The 18343-nt window shown below is 43.4% G+C and overlaps 2 protein-coding genes across 4 annotated transcripts; both read left to right on the forward strand.

The window, feature by feature from the left end:
• Positions 1–984: 984 nt before the first annotated feature.
• Positions 985–17741, forward strand: RB195_018625 (uncharacterized protein; the record flags this gene model as incomplete). Of its 3 annotated transcripts, XM_064186147.1 has the most annotated exons (8): positions 6128–6147; positions 6233–6374; positions 15853–16002; positions 16730–16823; positions 16933–17057; positions 17143–17247; positions 17544–17628; positions 17692–17741. In XM_064186147.1, the coding sequence occupies 8 exons, from the start codon at positions 6128–6130 to the stop codon at positions 17739–17741; spliced, it is 771 nt and encodes a 256-aa protein (XP_064042030.1). The 3 variants fall into 3 exon arrangements, with proteins under 3 accessions (XP_064042027.1, XP_064042028.1, XP_064042030.1); XM_064186148.1 differs by lacking the exons at positions 6128–6147; positions 6233–6374; positions 15853–16002; positions 16730–16823 and adding exons at positions 985–1044; positions 1126–1180; XM_064186146.1 differs by lacking the exons at positions 6128–6147; positions 6233–6374; positions 15853–16002; ... (3 more) ...; positions 17544–17628; positions 17692–17741 and adding exons at positions 985–1044; positions 1126–1180; positions 1377–1807.
• Positions 1829–2296, forward strand: RB195_018626 (uncharacterized protein; the record flags this gene model as incomplete). The annotated part of the gene is made up of 2 exons (XM_064186149.1): positions 1829–1899; positions 2059–2296. 2 exons carry the CDS (start codon positions 1829–1831, stop codon positions 2294–2296), a joined length of 309 nt encoding a protein of 102 aa, XP_064042029.1.
• Positions 17742–18343: the final 602 nt, after the last annotated feature.

The following is an 18343-nucleotide window of genomic DNA, read 5'->3' on the forward strand; positions in this document are numbered from 1 at the left end:
CTTTCGACTTGCCCCAAGTGCGTTTTTCTTCTCTCCGGGTTCACCTTAAAAGCATCACCACACGAATCTAGAGTGGTACGGATTTCTGGAGGAGTATTCGTATACGGAATCGTAGATTATTGAGAGAAGAGTGATTCCGTTCATTTCTTCCTAATTGCCGTAGCAAACGGCCCGGAAGATACGGCTTCGAGCGTCCCGGCGCACTATTTTCTACAACGAGTTCGATTGGAGCGCGCTACCCTTGCGCACCGCCGCACCTTCCAGGCCGTTTTTTTTACGGAAATTAAAAAAAAGGACGGAATCACCCCCTCTCCGTAATCTACTATGCCGCATACGAACACTCCACCTGAAATCCGTACCACCTCAGATTCTTGGGGTGATGCCTTTAACGTTCTTTTAATTCATGTCTTATCGCTCCTCTCAATAATGTGACCAGCTCTGCTCCGCATGACCTTCTTTTGCAAAATTCAACTTTGAAATAAAAGGAAATTATTTCCAACTAAGAACTGCAATAACTAGCTTAGCGTTGAATAAGTCGAGTAAGCCAAAGACGACGTCACTCCAGCTGAAATCAAAATGAACACAGCGAATACAACTATGATAGAATGTCGAGTCCAACGCTGTGATTTCTTGACGTTGCCGCTGTCTTCGCCTACATCATGCACTATATTAACGACTACGCGGTTTTTATCTGCGTACGTACTAAATCAACCACAGTACCCTCCGTCAGCATTACGTAGTGAATCTAATGCTACTATAAATCTTCCCCCAACTTCTTACATTTCTCATTCCGGTTACAGCGGAGTGAATGTTGTTATACGAATTTATCGAAGCGATCGTTTGTAGTGGAAGTAAGGCTCACGGTGAATCAATTCAATTACCAGGTCAGAAACGAGCACTGCACGTTTTGATGAAGTAACGTAGCTACTACGTCTAGCAATTAATCGAACTTCATGACGCGGATCCCTAAAAAAGTACTTTAGAATGCCTCTGTACTTCGCACGTTTCGCACAGTTTCCACATTTCTTCAAGGTCCTCACAGTGGTATGCTCACTCAGTAATTTGTTTACAGAAAGTGAATCCCTGTTGAATTGATCTGATTAGCGTAAACATGAATTTTTGCAGTTTTTCTCGCTCGCTACATTGATCTCATTAACAGGAGCACCGTCACTACCGGGAGGTGAGTACGTTTCCATTTTATTGTTATAGGTGGAGAGCGTATTCAAGTTTTACTGCTGCCTGCTCGTGCTGGCCCTGTTTTGAGTAATCACGCAATCACGCATTCGAGCGTTCGCATCGGGAACGGACGAGCTATGTAACTTGCACAATTATGTGACGCAAGATTCTCATACATTGCAAAAGGTGCTGTCGTTCAGCACGCTGCGCGATAGCCGTGATTTACTACAGCAACCTGGTAGACAAATTTGGCTCAAATCCTTCCCTATGCTCCTTTGTACGACTGCTGGATCTCAGAAGACGTAAACTCTGGATCCTAGGTGGTAATGCACCTACGCAAACTGCTGAGGATAATAATAAGGGTGTCATCTGCGAAGGAATTCGAATAGCAGCCGGATGTACAACACCGTTTGAGGTGGTGGCCGAAGTAAGACGAAAGCCAGTGGCAGAAGCCTTCCTGTTCAAATTCTCTATCGATCACATCATGAGGAGAACAGCCGATCAGTGTCCTGCCGACATCGTCTTAGCACCATCAAGGTGCCCCTTGACTGATCTCGAGAACGCCGATGTTGTTATTATACTCGCGGAAGCCAGTACGAAACTCCAACATTCTGTAATCCTAGTATCCTAGTATCGAAGCTAGCTGCAGCCTATGGTCTACGTCTACGCCCTGATGAATGCAAGCAGATGTGGATCTCTTCGAGAACTTGAACGGGAATCAGGGTGGACGGAAAACCGATTGAACTCGTCGGTGAGTCATCAGTATCGGAGACTACACTATCTGCTGCGATGATACTGAAAAAAGAAAATAGGAGACTGCCCGATAGCTGTGACTTACTACTACAACAACGTGGTAGAAGAATTTGGCTCAACGTCTTTCAGATGCTCCTTTGTACGACTGGTGGATCGCAGAGGACGTAAACTCTGGATCCTAAAAGGCAATGCACCTACGAAAACTGCTGAGGATAATAATAAGGGTGCCATCTGTGTTGAAATCAACGCGCTGATGTCTAAAATCCACAGCGAGCAGGTGGTCATTGTCGGAATCGACGCAAATGCGAAGATGGGACTTGAACGACAGTCAAATGTGCTGGGAAAATGCGGAGCACAGATGAGATAACGGTGACCATCTGGTCTGCTTATGTGAACAGACAAGCCTCATCATCGCTTTCGCGTTCACGAGGAATCAGCTCGACTCCATCAGCTTATTTGGCGAGTGTCGACCGTTTTGACGCGTGAAGAGCAGCGCAAGCGGTAGATGGGAACCCTCAAATTTCAGCTCGACTAAGTTGTGACGAGAAACAATCCTCAGTCAGATATCCGAAAATATAGAGCTGTTTGAGACGTCGCATTTGACTCAAACCACCGCCTTTTTCAACCTAGAGATATGATTCCATAAGAGCAACCGAAGAGTTCCTCCTCAACCGGAAATGGGCACAGCAAGTCTAAAACAGGAAGAATGCGGAACGAAATTTTGCCAACGTGCGTTTATTCATGTTGGAGTACAGGGAAATTAGCGATGCAGATTCCTTAAAGTGTATTCACGATGCTGCAGGGAAAACGCTCTCGCCTCTGATGTCGCGGAAGAAGTTTGCATTTCCGCGGAAACGAAATCCACGTACAATTCTGTGTGGTGTGTCACCCACACTGCTAGTGATTTCAGCCAAGAAAAACGTCTGAGAAGGAAGTTCGGTTGTCAGTTGCAACAAGACCGCGATAACGAATGGGCGTCAAGAACGAAGAAGTTAGAAAAGGTGTGGGAGGACAAGAACATACGAAGTGCCTATGCCTTAGAACAGTATAGCACCAACACGAAAAGATGTTCTTCAGTCCTCAACACTAAGTGGAGTGGTTGGCGGTAAGCAACCTTACCAACTTGGAGGGGTCACTTCAAGATCTTACTGAATCGGCAAGTGTCATCATCCCTGAACTCGATGTTCATAGACTAACTTATGCGTTAACGAGGAACCACTGACCTAGTCGGAGGTTCTGGCCCCTATCCAAAAAAAGAAAAACAGAGTACCAGAAAAATTCATTTACCTACTTGATGACATGAACAAACGAGCAACTCCTGCAGTTTGAACGCCAGCCGGAAGAAGTGAAGTGATAACTGGATAAGACAACGAGCACTGATAGAACCTTTCCTGCTCAACTTCGCCATGGATGACCTCATGCGAGAAACAGTCGATCAGTGTTCTGCCGACATCGTTTTGCCCCCATCAGGGTGACTCGCTTCGAAAGGGAATTAGGGTGGGCGGACAACCAATCGAACTCGTCGATGAATTCTCTTACCTAGGCTGTATGCTGGGGAACGACGGCAGCTATGAGAAATATATTCAGAAAAATGCGCCAAGGCAACATCTGCATTTAGTTCCTTAATGAAATGTCTGTGGTCGAGACCCGTCACCGACGAAGTCAAGCCGAGAGTCCGCTTATACGCCATTCTCCCCATCATGATGTATGGAATGGAGACTCGGTCATCACTCCCTATGGTGGTGGAGAAGGTTGATCGCACGGAGAGGTAGCTTCTGCTTTTGGCCTACATCATGCGAAAATGAAGATCTACATGCGGACGTCGATGTGGTGTACCGGTGGATGATACGTGGCAGGAATCAACACTTTGCACCGCCATTGAAATTTACCACAAAATCTCGTCTGGTTCTGTCATCCATGTCATTTCGTCCGTCACCAAAACTAATCTACGACTTTTACTCTGGTTTCTTCAACGCCCCTCCCACTTACCTCCTCATCACATGAACAGAGGTGGAGTGCGGGACAAGAGGTACCCGTGAAAACCGGCTGACCACTCCTGACCTCCCTTCAGCGCCGCGCGCCTCCGCGTAACCACGCCTGCCACTCCACCAGCTAGACTTTCTGCACGACCGCCTGAGATCATCTAGACCCCGCCCCCTTACTGCTCTCTTATCAACGTTACGCGCGACATTCACGCCGCGACGAAGAAGTGGATACTGCGAATTTAAAAGGAAGATGAGTGTAAAACGAATTCACGCAGCAAGTTCTAATGTACAAAAATAGTAAGTTGAGCGCATATGATCGAGAATTAAGGAGAAAACTAAGTCCTTTCATCCAACTGAAAGATATATTATCAGAGACATATCATAGAGTATCAAAGAGTTAAAGATATCATGATTGATAAGAGTGATATGTATGACCTACATTGACCTCATTTGAGCAACTTCACACAAATAAGGATTATCTCATAAAAGTGCTACAGGGAAAAGAATTAGAAGAATAAAGGAAAAGAAATGAATGTATTTTCACATATTTCACGCCCAAACTGTCCTATAAAAACGCGCAGGGCCTAAGTACATTTTTGACACGATGTCGTTCAACGAATTTATGTTCAACTTTCGACTGCAGCAACTATATGCCCAGCAACTTTATGTCCTTATTACTTTTTATACATTCTTTTAACTCCTTTCTAAACTTTACCTTTTCAAAATTTTATATAGATATAATGTTTACATAGAGTGTAGTACTTCCTCGTACGTTTTATAGAATAAAACTTTATATGGTTCTTCAAAATTCTTTCAACAGCGTTTTATCGCTTCATTTGTATCTATTCTCTACATAAAATCAATATGGCATGTTAGGTGTATTAGTGACGAACAGAGACCTTTATATCTAGATCTACCTTCAGGTACAATGTATGTCTGCGAGGCATTATCGCACCTCGTTAGGCGTTCGATGGCAGTTTTACTCAGCTAGATAAGCAAAAAGAAATTCCTAGAAAGCGAAAAAAGTGATAGAATATAGCATTGCACCGATCAGGTGGAAATTCTTCGAAGCATCTTTTGCATTCCCAGAAATGGATGATTAATTTCCATGTAAAAAGCCAAACAGGATAATTTGTATTAACTTCCAAGTATACTTTATACAGAGTTTTAAATAAAATCTAATACCACGGACTTTCCTTTTCCTTCGATTCTGAAAGCGCATCGTAAGAGCTGCGGACGCGGCGAAATGGACAGGGAGGGTGGTGTGGGCGGGGCATCAGCGAGACGTAGCAAACGAGGATCGACCACGCTACTGTAACGATAACCACGTTGTCAGGAGACGCGCGGTGCAGCTAACGACGCACATCCGCCTCCTGGATATGTGGCGGCACATCATACGGGGACCTCTTGACCGTTCCCCACAGAGATGTCCTTGTCATCCCTAACGATCCTCCTTCTATACGTTCCATAGTATCATAAAAAATCGTGCAGCACCATTTCCGGACAGCATCACGCCCGAACCGCCATAGAACATACCGGTAGCCAACATAAGCACCACGGTAGGATCCTCTATACGTTAACTGTTAACTGTCGCTACGCAAGGATTCTAATCAGTAAAAAACCAGCAAAACTGTCTTGTTCTATAAAAAGGGGAATCCACATGAGATCAACAAGCATCATCCAGTCTGCTTTTTGCCAACTACAACTTCTTTGCAAGAGTAATCATAAACAGGATCGAAAGAACATCAAATTACCAATAAGTGTGCGAGTGAAGGGTTTCGGGGTGCATTCAACGCGATCAGCCACAAGTCGCACTATTTAAAAACTCATGAAAGTATCAGAAAAGCACAAGATGTCGCTGTGCCTCACTTTTATCGATTCAAAGATCTTAACATGGTACCCTTTGAAATGCAGTGTTCGTAACCAATAAAATGCACACAGTGAACGAAGCAGCAGGATCTACGTAACTGTATTACCTATATTCCCGCTGTTCTTCGATTTGCTCGATGGGTATCAGTGATACTTCCAATATATAATCACGGTGAAAAATTTCACAGAGACTTCTGCGCACAACAGAATTACGGAGAGAACCACACATTTCTTCAAAGGACTTCAAGAATAAATCTGTTACCGGCTCTGCGATCCACCCGTTATTATATTCTAGCTCATAGGATCGTCCAACGAACGTCCATTCGAACGCAACACCTTCACAAATGGGCCAGAAGTTGACCAGGTTTGGACCAAACTGTCCTTGAAACGTGTTTGTCCCGCCTTTTTCCTCTTTCTACTACAACTGCGGCAGGATCTCGAATTTTCAGCTTTGAATGCTCTTTTTCACTTGTGCGGAACGGATTACTCTTGCTATTACTCTTCCGTCTGACAGTTCGACGCGAATCGAATTTTCCTACTGCATGCAACGTTTCTCTGAAAATTAGGTGGACGCACGAGAACGATGACGAGGTGGGAGTAGCGCTGGGGCGCGTGGTCATTTTTTAAATATCATCTTGTATGTTTTTGTATGCCTTACCATCCTGCTCACTCCATCATATTCACTCCATGTTATTAAGGAGGCATAGGTGATGCAAACACCAACAATCAATTTTCACTTTCATGCTATCATACTCCAATTTCCGCATTATGTTATCCACAGACGCGCTGAATATTTCTGGTGAGACTGTCCCGTTCTATGGAACATACTTCCTATATGTATGTAACATATGTTATCATAGACCGGCAAAATTCGGGTCGCGGTGTTATTACATAAATCACAAAATACCCTCATGTACTGATCAGATCAAACAGTCGACTTCGCCGACCTCTCGTTCGGTGATTTCATCCATTGGTATAACAACTAACGCGGGAAAGCAATGTATACTTGCAAAACTTTTGACAGCCAGATCGCAGAGGAAGTCTATAAACTGTCGCTAGAAGTTTGAAGAGTCTGAAAGTTACTACACGCAGAAATCGTTCCTATGTAGTGAAAAATAGGTCAATATCAATAACCAGTCTGAACGTCCGGCTAATGCCGGACTTCAGACTTTCTGTTGTGAAATTTGGGCTATTCTCCTGTTTCCCTCGAAGAGTTATCAACGAATGATGTTTAAGCAAAAAATGGCGTGAAAGACTTTATTCTACTGATAAACATAACGTTCTACGTCAGATCATGTAAACTGTTCGCTACTATTTAAGCAACCGTTTGCATGCATGTTTCCACTTTCTGAGCAAGGCGTGCTACCAACTTGAGGTGAACGAAGAAGGAAATAGACAGTCATAAAGGTCATAAGGAATAGTCATAAAGGTGAAAAGCAAAGCGCCCAGCGGCCACGGCTACGAAACGGCTGCAAGGTTCCACTTACCTTTAGCGACATGCATACAAAGTTATTGCGCACCATTTTGACTCCGCCGGACCCGTCGGAATCCATTTAATAGCTACCTGGCGCCGGCGCACCAATCCGACGCCGCGGGACCCGTCGCACGCCACTTTATGCGCCGGTGGACCTGTCAGACCCCACTTTATAGCTATCTGGCGCTGATGGACCCGTAGCACCCTATTTTGTAGCTTTCTGGCGTCGGCGCACGAGTCCGAAGCCGTTAGATCCATCGCAGATCATTGTACCGCTCTACGACGCTGGCGCATCAACTTGACGCCGGTGGACCCGTTGCAACCCCTTCTATAGGTAACTGGCGCCGGCGCACCAATCAGACGCCGGTGGACCCGTCGCAACCTCTTCTATAGGTATCTGGCGCCGGCGAGACACACATACAAGCACACATACACATACACATACACATACATATGCATATACATATACATACACATATACATATACATATACACAAATACACATACACATACACATACACATACGCATACACATGCACACATACACATACACATACACATACACATACACATACACATACGCACACATACACATACACATACATACACATACACACACATACACACACATACACATACACATACACACATACACATACACGTACACATACACATACACACATACACATACGCATACACACATACACATACATACATACACACATACACATACGCATACACACTTACACATACACACATACACATACACACATACATATACACACGATTAACATTGTCTCACCTTAAAACCCTGACAGTGCCATGTTCAGTCCTGCTCTCCGTACGTTATCACTGGAGAAACTCCAGGAAGAAAAATCTCTACATGAGGGCTATCATCCAGTGTTTTGTTCAAGTTCAGTACACATGTGTTAATGGGAGCGCCAAGTCTACCAAGTCTAATAGGATGGATGTGCCGTATTCTAATAGGTATTGTTCTTCAGTGTCATGGTTACCATTGTAGCATCAGATCTGCAATGGTTACTTTCGATGCCAAGGATGCGTCTGGTGTATGCGCATATCATCAACTTAGATGTTTTCTATTCCGATAGCTCTCCGTCTTCTGTTTCAACTGGCTCCTGGGACCGCCCCTTCCTGGCGCTTCCCGCTCCAACCAGAAGACTAGTTCTAATTGCTGTGGTGGGAAAGAAAAAAATAGGTGTGTGTTGGGCTGAAATACCAATGAGGTTTCAACTACCAGTGACGAAGCTTATTTCTCCACATATTTTTCAACCTTCAGGTGATTTACTTCAACACCCTCGTAATCAGAAAGTGGCTTAAACGGAGTATTTCAAAACTCCAAAACGCTTCTTTTACACCATCCAATCGTTTAGTTGCAGAGTTTTGGACAGGCAAACCTACCGGGTGCAATCTCTGCAAACGCAGATAAAGCACATGCACCGCAACAGAAAATCTCTGAATAAGTTTGCGTCACAAGGCAGGTAAGAGACTTTTTTGGTTCATGTATGGCTTCTCATCTGCTGCCTGGGACGCGTCACATTGCACTGCTGCCACCTAGTTAGAACCGGACAAAGCAATCAGGATTGGTAAATTTCTTTGAGATACATAAAAACGTTCGACTTCAATACATAATCGTGGGAGTGTATTAACATGTATGCGGCCTAGACAATAACATGTGGAAATACTTCATGTAAAAGTTGGGAAGATCTGATATATCACGACATATTAGGTTGTTTTCCATCTTGCAACGTTCTTAGTATCAATTTTACAATGACGAGATGAAAGATTTAGGTCTGCTTTGAGAGTTTTCGAACAATCGAACCTTGCAGGTTCTGTGGCATAACTTTCCACTGCCCTACATCCGCGTAATATCTGCAGTTCTGCTTACTATGCCATCTACAAGCTCTTTTCGGGAGTTGTACTAGATAGGATCGAAAGAACAATGTATAATAGGCAACAATACGAGAACGCGGAGTTTTGGAAATGGCCTACCACGAATAATCACACAGATGCTAATTCAAAACTAAGCAAATTGTGTCGCGAGTACAGGTGCAGTTGTTTCTCATTCCCCTCGACTTGGAGACGGCAGCGGTTATTAAAGCTCTAAACGACCTTGGTGTCTCTTCTCGCTTCATAAATGGGCTTTATGAGTTTTGCAACTATTTTGCTATCAAAATTTCAGAAACTTAGAATGATTCAGAATGTTCGACCATCGAAAAACTTCGACATAATAAGATGCTGTACTGATTTTTGATGAGCTGTACACAAAGTTGTTAGTTGATCTTATTTGTTTACCTTTCGGCAAATCGTCTTCTTCAGAGCCTGAAATGGGCGATTTAATTCATAATCTAAGCGATCAAATCTCTCCACATTTATAGACAAACTGTCTAGACTGTCTTTGAATCTCGGTATGTTGAAACGCAGTTTTTAAATTGATTTCTTTGAGCTGCAGCCAAGATTGGTCAAAGGTCTTTACTAAACAACGGCTAACGTTTCGGCGTTAACGCCCTCGTCAGAGCCTGGAAAATTCAAAGCAATTAGTGATTTATCCTTTCAAGCGTCTCATTACCCTACAGAAAGCATCCAAACGGTAGGCAAACTCAAACAGCAATACATTGGCTATTACTTGCCTCTTTAGCTAGCCTTGTTAACGCAACAGACCACCACGTACCACAACTACGAGTCACAAGGGTTTTATATAGGGACCTCACGGCCCGCCCCGTAAGTCAAAACCAGCATAGGTCTTGATATGGGATAGCTCGTTTTTGATAGCAATGCACTCATCCTTCTTGTTCATTTTTGGACTTTTGGCGGTTATGCAAAATGCCTCTAGTGTTCTGCGTGCTGTGATCTCGGACTCGTAGCATAATATACGAACCTCTACCTCTACTTCGGGGTTCGGATGACATATTCTACGGTGTGCTCCACGTGGGGTGAAGGTTTTAGATTTTGCGAGTCCATCTAGATGCTCCTCGACCCTAATACACAGTGGACGTCCCGTTTCCCCTATAAAATCGTCACCTCACAGCCTGCACGTGATACGATATACTACTCCTGATACCATGCAATCACCCTTTCTGCCATACGGGTAAACCACGCAGCAAGGAGTTGTGCAGAGTCGATCATACGCACGTACCAGCTGACTCTTGAGGTTCGCTGGAGGTACTTCCACAACTCTCACGCCATTTTGGAGACCTCCTTTTCGTAGACAGCCCCGTACCGCTCTGCTCATATCAACAGATATATAAGATAAACAGAAAGGGATCTTTTCTGGGCCATCCACCACGCTGGATCTTCGAGAAGGATGTCGTGCTTGTCGGGTAGCACCATCTCCAGCTGGGTACCCATTGGATATTGCTACTTTATGGGCCAGATTTACAGACCATTTTTTTCCTGGCTACTCAATGAGGCTCTTGCCGCCGTCCTGTACGTATTACCTATAACAGATTTTTTCATTTTGCTGGGATGCGCCGAAAGATAGTGGATTAAGATGTTTTTGCTACTGGGTTTCCGGTACCACTTAGTCTTATATATCCCATTCCGCAAGTAAATGTGCACATTCAAGAAAGCCAACCAGTTGTCTATCGGTCTCTCCCTTATGAACTTAATGTGCGGACACTGCTGATTGAGAAGATTGAAGCACGTGTCTAATTCTGCTTGTGTTAAGCGGACGACGCAGCAATCATCTATGTAACGATAATACAGCAGTGGTTTGCAGTCTATTATAGGTTTTTCGATCTTGGCCATGAAAACAACGGTGAGAGTGGGTGCCAGCCTTTGTCCCATGGCTAGGCCTCTAAGTTGTCCTGTTGCAGTACTGTTCCGAGGTTGCGTTTACTTTTGCTGCGTGGTTTGCCCGGATGGCAGAGAGGGTGATTGCATGGTATCAGGAGTAGTGTATCGTATCACGTGCAGGTTGTGCGGTGACGATTATATAGGGGAAACGGGACGTTCACTGTGCATTAGGGTCAAGGAGCATCTAGATGGACTCACAAAATCTAAAACCTTCACCCCACGTGGAGTAGAATAGGTAGTACTGTAGAATAGGTCATCCAAACTCCGAAGTAGGGGAAGAAGTTTGTATATTATACTACGAGTCCGAGATCACAGCGCGCAAAACACTAGAGGCCTTTTGGATAACTGCCAAAAGTCCAAAAATGAACAAGAAGGATGAGTGCATTGCTATCAAAAACGAGCTATCCCATATCAAGACCTATGCTGGTTTTGACTTACGGGGCGGGCCGTGAGGTCCCTATATAAAACCCTTGTGACTCGTAGTTGTGGTACGTGGTGGTCTGTTGCGTTAACAAGTCTAGCTAATGAGGCAAGTACTAGCCAATGTATTGCTGTTTGAGTTTGCCTACCGTTTGGATGCTTTCTGTAGGGTGACGAGGCGCTTGAAAGGATGAATCATTAATTGCTTTGAATTTTCCAGGCTCTGACGAAGGCGTTAACGCCGAAACGTTAGCCGTTGTTTAGTAAAGACATTGGACCAATCTTTGCTGCAGCTCAAGGAAATCAATTCAGAAACTCTAAACCTTTCTTTACTTTTTTGATCAATAGCGTAGTGACCGCACTAAATGATAACCTCAGATTGGAAAGCTTAGTAGTGACTGCTCACTAATCTCACTAATCTATCACGATCTCCGAAAGACGGCGTAAGTTCCTTCTACTCGAGAGACATTCTTCCGTTCAATTCACCTTGGGGTTTCTGGTTAAAATGATTTCAAGCGATTTTCACGCCAATGTTTCAGACTTGTGAAGATTTTAACCCCGATCTCAAAATTAGCTCTTTCATGCTTTTGTTTTGTATAAGCGCCAAAACGTGTCGATTTCAATGACCTATTCTTGCCATTCCCGTGCTGTTTTATTCAAATGCATAGCGGTCACATTGTTTCACCAACATATTTTGTTGTCACTGCCGCGCAAGAAATCGGGTAGAATATATAGGATCTCATGCAATCTTCTGTACCGCCTGTGAAAAAGGTTTAAATTGATATGTCGCATTTCTACCACCGAAACGGAGCTAGGTCTATTCTCCTCAGATACTGCCTAATGAAAGTGCTCACTTCATAGAAGAAGTAAGGATAAAGGATAACGTTTCTGGCATTAATCAATCCGCTTGGGATGCGCCTCCACGTCCACTTCAATTCAAAATCATTTGAGGTTTAAGAACGTGTAACTGGCCTATAGAATGACTTGTGCTGGCTAGCCGATGTGTCAAGTCGGTGTTTTTATCCTCCCAGACACGTCTGGTACCAATTCATCGTCCCCGAGGGATGAAAGGCTTGATTAGCACTAGGGCGGATTTGAACCTCCGATCGATCGTGCAGGAAGCGGAACCTCTAACCGCTACACCACACCCACCCTATAAAAGAAGAAAGGAAGGAGAAAGGTATTTTTGATAGTTGACTTTAGCTCGTGAGATTACTGCTTCTAATTGTTATGAAATCCGAACAAGACTGTATCAAGATGTACGAGTTAAAAGGCCCCACAAAGGACACTGGAAGCTATTACCACTGTCTTTTGCCGCGTGGAACGCGTTGTTAACTATAACTTTCTTCGTTTGAAGTGGGTGAGCAGAGAGAAATTGAAATAGAATGTTCTTGTTACTAGGCTTGCGATACTATTTCTTTTGATACTTGCTCTTTGAGATACCAATCTAGATTTTTTGAAAAAAAAAAAGGCCAATTGCTCTTTGGTTTCTCCCTAGTGAGCTTAGTGTGTCCGAATTGCTGATTCAACAAATCAAAACATTTGTACATCTTCATGATGACTAATGATGACTAAACTTCATGACTAAACCTAAGTTGACGCTTTGTTGTTTAAAGAACACACATGGGATTATCCGGTAGACTCTTTCTGGGTGACCTTTGGTTCGCTCCCCTACCCTTAAGGTTGGCTGTGCTGCCAAGGCTGTCTTGAATTTCATATAGCGCAAAACAACAGTTGAAATGGGCTGCGTTTGAATACCTAACTCTAAAACTGATCGCACAATCGATCGTAAAATACATAAACCCTCTTCAGAGGCTCACTTGAGAAATACTGAATGATATGTTCTTATTAAAGGCATCACCCCACGAATCTGAGGTGGTACGGATTTCAGGTGGAGTACTCGTATACGGCATAGTAGATTATGAAGAGGGGGTGATCCCGTTCATTTCTTCCTAAATGCCGTAAAAAACGGCCCGGAAGATGCGGCGCGAGCACAAGGCTGCAATCGAACTCCCTGTAGAACTCCGTATCTTTCGGGCCGTTTTTTACGACAATTAGGAAAAAATGGAGGGGATCACCCCTCTCTCCATAATTTACGATCCCGTATACGAATACTCCACCTGAAATCCGTACCACCTCAGATTCGTGGGGTGATGCTTTTAAAGTCACTATCGCGTTCACTTCTGTCAGAAAAGGTCGACATTGAGTTGTTAACATTGAGTAGTTGTACAATGTCGTATTTCCGCAGAATACTTTCAACAAAGTTGTTTCAGTTTCTCGAAATATTCGGCGTCACCCTTGAAAACGAGGGTCTGAATGGGTTAGCATGAGTGCAAAAAAGTGATGGGTGGTAGTTGTGCCATTTCCGTTCGCTTGTGAAATCGTTTTGATAACGCCATGCAGTACCCAAAACACTGGGCAGATATGACAGGACATCCAAAAAAATCGCTCTACAATTAAAACTAACAAGACGTGTTGCATGAAAAAAGGATCACTTTTTGAACTAGCAGACATCCATCTTGACTAAACACATAACTGGACAAAATTGACAAAACTGAAAAAATATCAATCAAACGCTCTCGGACAAAATTGCGTTACCTAACTAATAGAGATCACTTCCAAAACGAGCAAACGCTATTGAATAAGACTAAGAAGTGAGAGCAGAATAGGAACCGGAGTATGCACATTGGTTTCATCTATGTGCTCCCTCTCATCTAAACACAGCACAAATTTTTTGAAGATTTGAAAGAAGTCTTCTTGCGCCGCTCTTAGTTCCAGAAACAGTAATTCCTTCAATTCGACCCTGTAGAAAAATCTCACCGTCGCAGCAAAGTTCCTCCTGCTATGACGGCTGTGTTTTTTTTATATCTCACTGAGCTCAAGCTGGAGAAGGAAATCTCAAGTTGTGATCAATAATTTGCTTTCTATATAAGCAATTAATGTTATTTTACTTTAATTTTTTATTGTTCTTCCATCTGCGTTTAACAGGCCACTTTACCATGTAGCAGTAATTTTGAGTACGTTCTATAGAACTCACAAGGTTATGAGACGTTAATGAAATGATTAGGGACGCTAAGGCCGTTTGGGAATTCAATAATCGCTGCCGTATCTGAATCGATGGACATGAGAAATAGCTGCACCTGTACTAGCGACACAATTGGTTAGTTTTGAATTAGCATCTGTGTAATCATTCCCTTTCCAAAACTCTCCGTTGTCGTATTGTTGTCCTTTATACATTGTTCTTTCGATCCTATTTACCACAGCTCCCGGAAAGAGCTTGTAGATGGCAGATAGTAAGCATAAAGCACAAAACCAGAAATGAATTGTTCGAACCTATTTCTGTCTAAGATAAACTGATTAATGGTGATCACTTTGGATCTAAGTGGTCGGTATCGGTGTGATGTAGCCTCGAGAGGCGAATTGGAGACCACACATGGACCAAAAAACTGAGCTCCCTCGAGATGCAAACCACTTTAGTGATTTCCTGTTTCAGCTGTCCAATTGTTACTCCATACTTTCTGTCACGATTTATTCATAGATGTATGTGACCATGTCTGCATGTGCAGAGATTGTATCTAAAAGGTTTGCTTGAAGACATCACCACACGAATCTGGGGTGGTACGGGTTTCAGGTGGGTTATGCCTATACGGGAACCTAGATTGTGGGGAAGAGGGTGATTCCGTTCATTCCTCCCTGTATCAGTGTAAATGGACGAGCCCGGAACGCTGTTTCTCACGATGTCCTCCATTGCAACGCGCCACCCTTGCGTCCCCTCCCCCCTCCCTTGCGATTCGTCCGAACGGGTTTTCGACGAGTCGCAGGGCGGGGCGGGGCAGGGCGCAAACGTTGCGCATTGCAACAGAAGCCGTCATAAGAAACAGCATTCCAGGGTCGTCCGTCTCCACTGATACAAGAAGAAATGAACGGAATCACCCTCTTCCCCACAATCTAGGTTCCCGTATAGGCATAACCCACTTGAAACCGTACCACCCCAGATTCGTCGGCATCGTCAGACCGACCGAATCGAGACAACCATATACATTGTACGCCGGCCGTAGCGCAGAAGAACTGTCCATAAGGGAATGTGAACCCTCATCAACACAAATGTGCCAAAATTCTATACTGGATAGGACTATCACCTCATCTAAGGATAATTTTTCTTCCTGTGAGAAAGCGATAAACTCGCAACGTCTGGAAAGCAAATTACCTTGATCAGCTGGGACCTTTTTCGCTTTCGCTAACAGTTTTAGAAAAAAAAAACATTTTGAAACAATGAATTTAACTAATACAGTGTACAATTTCACAGCAGTGGGAAGATTATTGGACCATCAGAGACTTTTATCTCTGAAGCTGGTGTATCAGGTTGGTCCTGCACTAGCTGCAAGCACTCCAGAACTTCGATTGGAGCACACAAGGCTTTGTAATGAAGCGATCAGAAAAGACCTCAGGAAGAAGGCAGCAATGCTGATGCTGAAGTTGCAAAAGCTAAAAAGAGTGTTCGCTACGCCAAGGGTAAGACAAAGATAATCAGACTCTCGGAACCCATTTGGAACACACACTGTACCAAAAAGATCGGCGCGGAAATCGTAAAGAAAGCCATGCACGATTTGACCTCTGATCTCTTCGATAGTCATATCTACTTTATGTCTTCACTATCTTGAAAAAGATCAAGTTTGCAACTCATCAATCACAACAGGATGAGTTGCTTGGTTAGCCTTGACGGGATATAGAATTTGGTACACACCTTAGTCCGCTACACACGGCGCATGAATCTAAAACATTGGTTCGAAAAGGGCTGGAAGCATTATGGATCCACGCCAAAAATCCTAGGATGAATCGCAAGGTCTCTCGAGTTGTCGGGGACTCGCTCTATATCTCGCGTGGCCGCTCTTAATTTGAATGAGATATTCGCCTCAGTTGCCCATGTTATTGATCAGTTAGCGGTCACTGTTAGGCTTCCGCAATCCAGAGCGAGCATTTAATGCAGGTTTCTCTGTATGAATGTGTAGAGATAATTGTACAGCTCTTCAAAAATGGATACAATAACAAGTGCATTGGTGTTTAAATGTCGTGTACAGGGCCACTGTTTATTCACCCATCCATTAAGCTTATGCTCTCAATTTGAAATTATCCCTCTTGTTTTCCTGTTCAGTAATTTCAGTGACTCTCTTTTGCATTCTTCGTTTTATATTTCTTATTAAATGTGTAGTTCTCTACTATTCTATAGTCTGAAGACTAGGGGATGGTTGCTCGTGTTCTCATGAATGAGGGAATAAAGTGGAGTCACAGTCAAAGCATGTTGGCGTCTCTTCGGACATATCAACTGGATACGTGTATAATACCTCTGAGGCATCTGGAGAAAAATCTATGAGAGCACTTTTATCATTCACCTCCCTCACAGTATCTCACAACACACAGTCAGCGCCTATTCCACTATTTCAGGCTCTTCACTGATTTGGTTCACAGCTGTACTGTCGCTGCTCGTGGATCTCTTCATCATTACACTGCTTTTATTCGAATTGGAACAACTTAAAATCCCTATCAGAGGAGTTTCGCATACATCACTGGTACCTATCATCCAGGAAAATGGATGTCTAAATTGAAAAAAAAAACAATTGAAGTTAGGAACACCTTCTACGTCTTTTTTTTTAGGAAGGTGCCACTTCGCTGGCGCTGAGTATTTTTCACTTCATCTCCATTTGGTTGTGTTTTAATAGCGAGAAATTCACCAAAAGTGGATGGTTTTACGTTGCAGCGGTGAGTGAAATTTAACTTTGTTCCCAAATTGGCTTCGTATTTCATACTTCATTTAATGTGTTATCGTACACTTCTCACAAACATTTTTGACGCTAGCTTCCCCACCATCTATAGCTAAGATGGAACGAAGCTACACGACAACATAGATATTTTCATTTTTGTCCTAGTTGATACTACAAATCATGGTTGAAACGGAACCCATGTTAGCCATAATTTGTAGAATCAAATAAGACAAGAATGGAACTGTAAAATCAGCACAAGTAAACTCTTCTCATCTTATTTTATGCTCCTTTCAGTTCTTCTGTTTCGTCAATTTTGTTATCCACGCTGGCAACTTTGTAGTTTATCTTAGGGCTTGGATGGCAGAAAAAAGAGCTGCAAGTGAGTAGGATCCAATAAACATCCAAAACTATCTGTTGACAACAATGAGGCGCTCTTCTTCAGGATCAACTCCAAATGGTGCGCACGAGTTCCCGTCCTGCGGTTCTCCCTGAATATTGTGATCTTACCTATTTTTTGAATACAAAACCTATAGAAGTACTAGCATTTTCCAAATCGACCCGAGGGAAGATGACTACCACTGTATGGAGTACCTAACAAAAACTAGAATGGTATGTAGGAGGCTTATACGTAAGGAAAGCAATTTATGACCTAGAATAACTTGACCTGAAAGTCCTTTAACAAATCTGGAAATTCCATTCGAATAAAACAATGCGTGAATAGAGTATGACAGAAGGAATGAAATTGAGAAATATGGAAGTCGTGAAGAAGTCACTCACATACGTCTTGGTTATCATAATAAATACATATTTGAACTCATGTTCTTGCGAAATTAGCAGAAGTAGAGACTTCTCATCCGCTCATACCATTCTTTCAGTTCCTGTTTCATTGAAGTGGAGTTATAGTGGGATCGAAACGATATGAACCACGGTGCAGTTGCGTAAGAGATTGAGCTCGAAGCGGCATGGTGGAGATATTGGTTGGAATCTAGGTGGCACCAACGCGAACTACAGCGAGGAATGGTGTCAGTAGGGGTCCTCCGTATATTCCTACTGCTACGCTTCGTTGCATCGCTTCAAGAGCAGCCGCTTACGCA

This window comes from Necator americanus, chromosome II (assembly GCF_031761385.1).
Source record: "Necator americanus strain Aroian chromosome II, whole genome shotgun sequence".
Taxonomy (NCBI): Eukaryota; Metazoa; Nematoda; class Chromadorea; order Rhabditida; family Ancylostomatidae; genus Necator; species Necator americanus.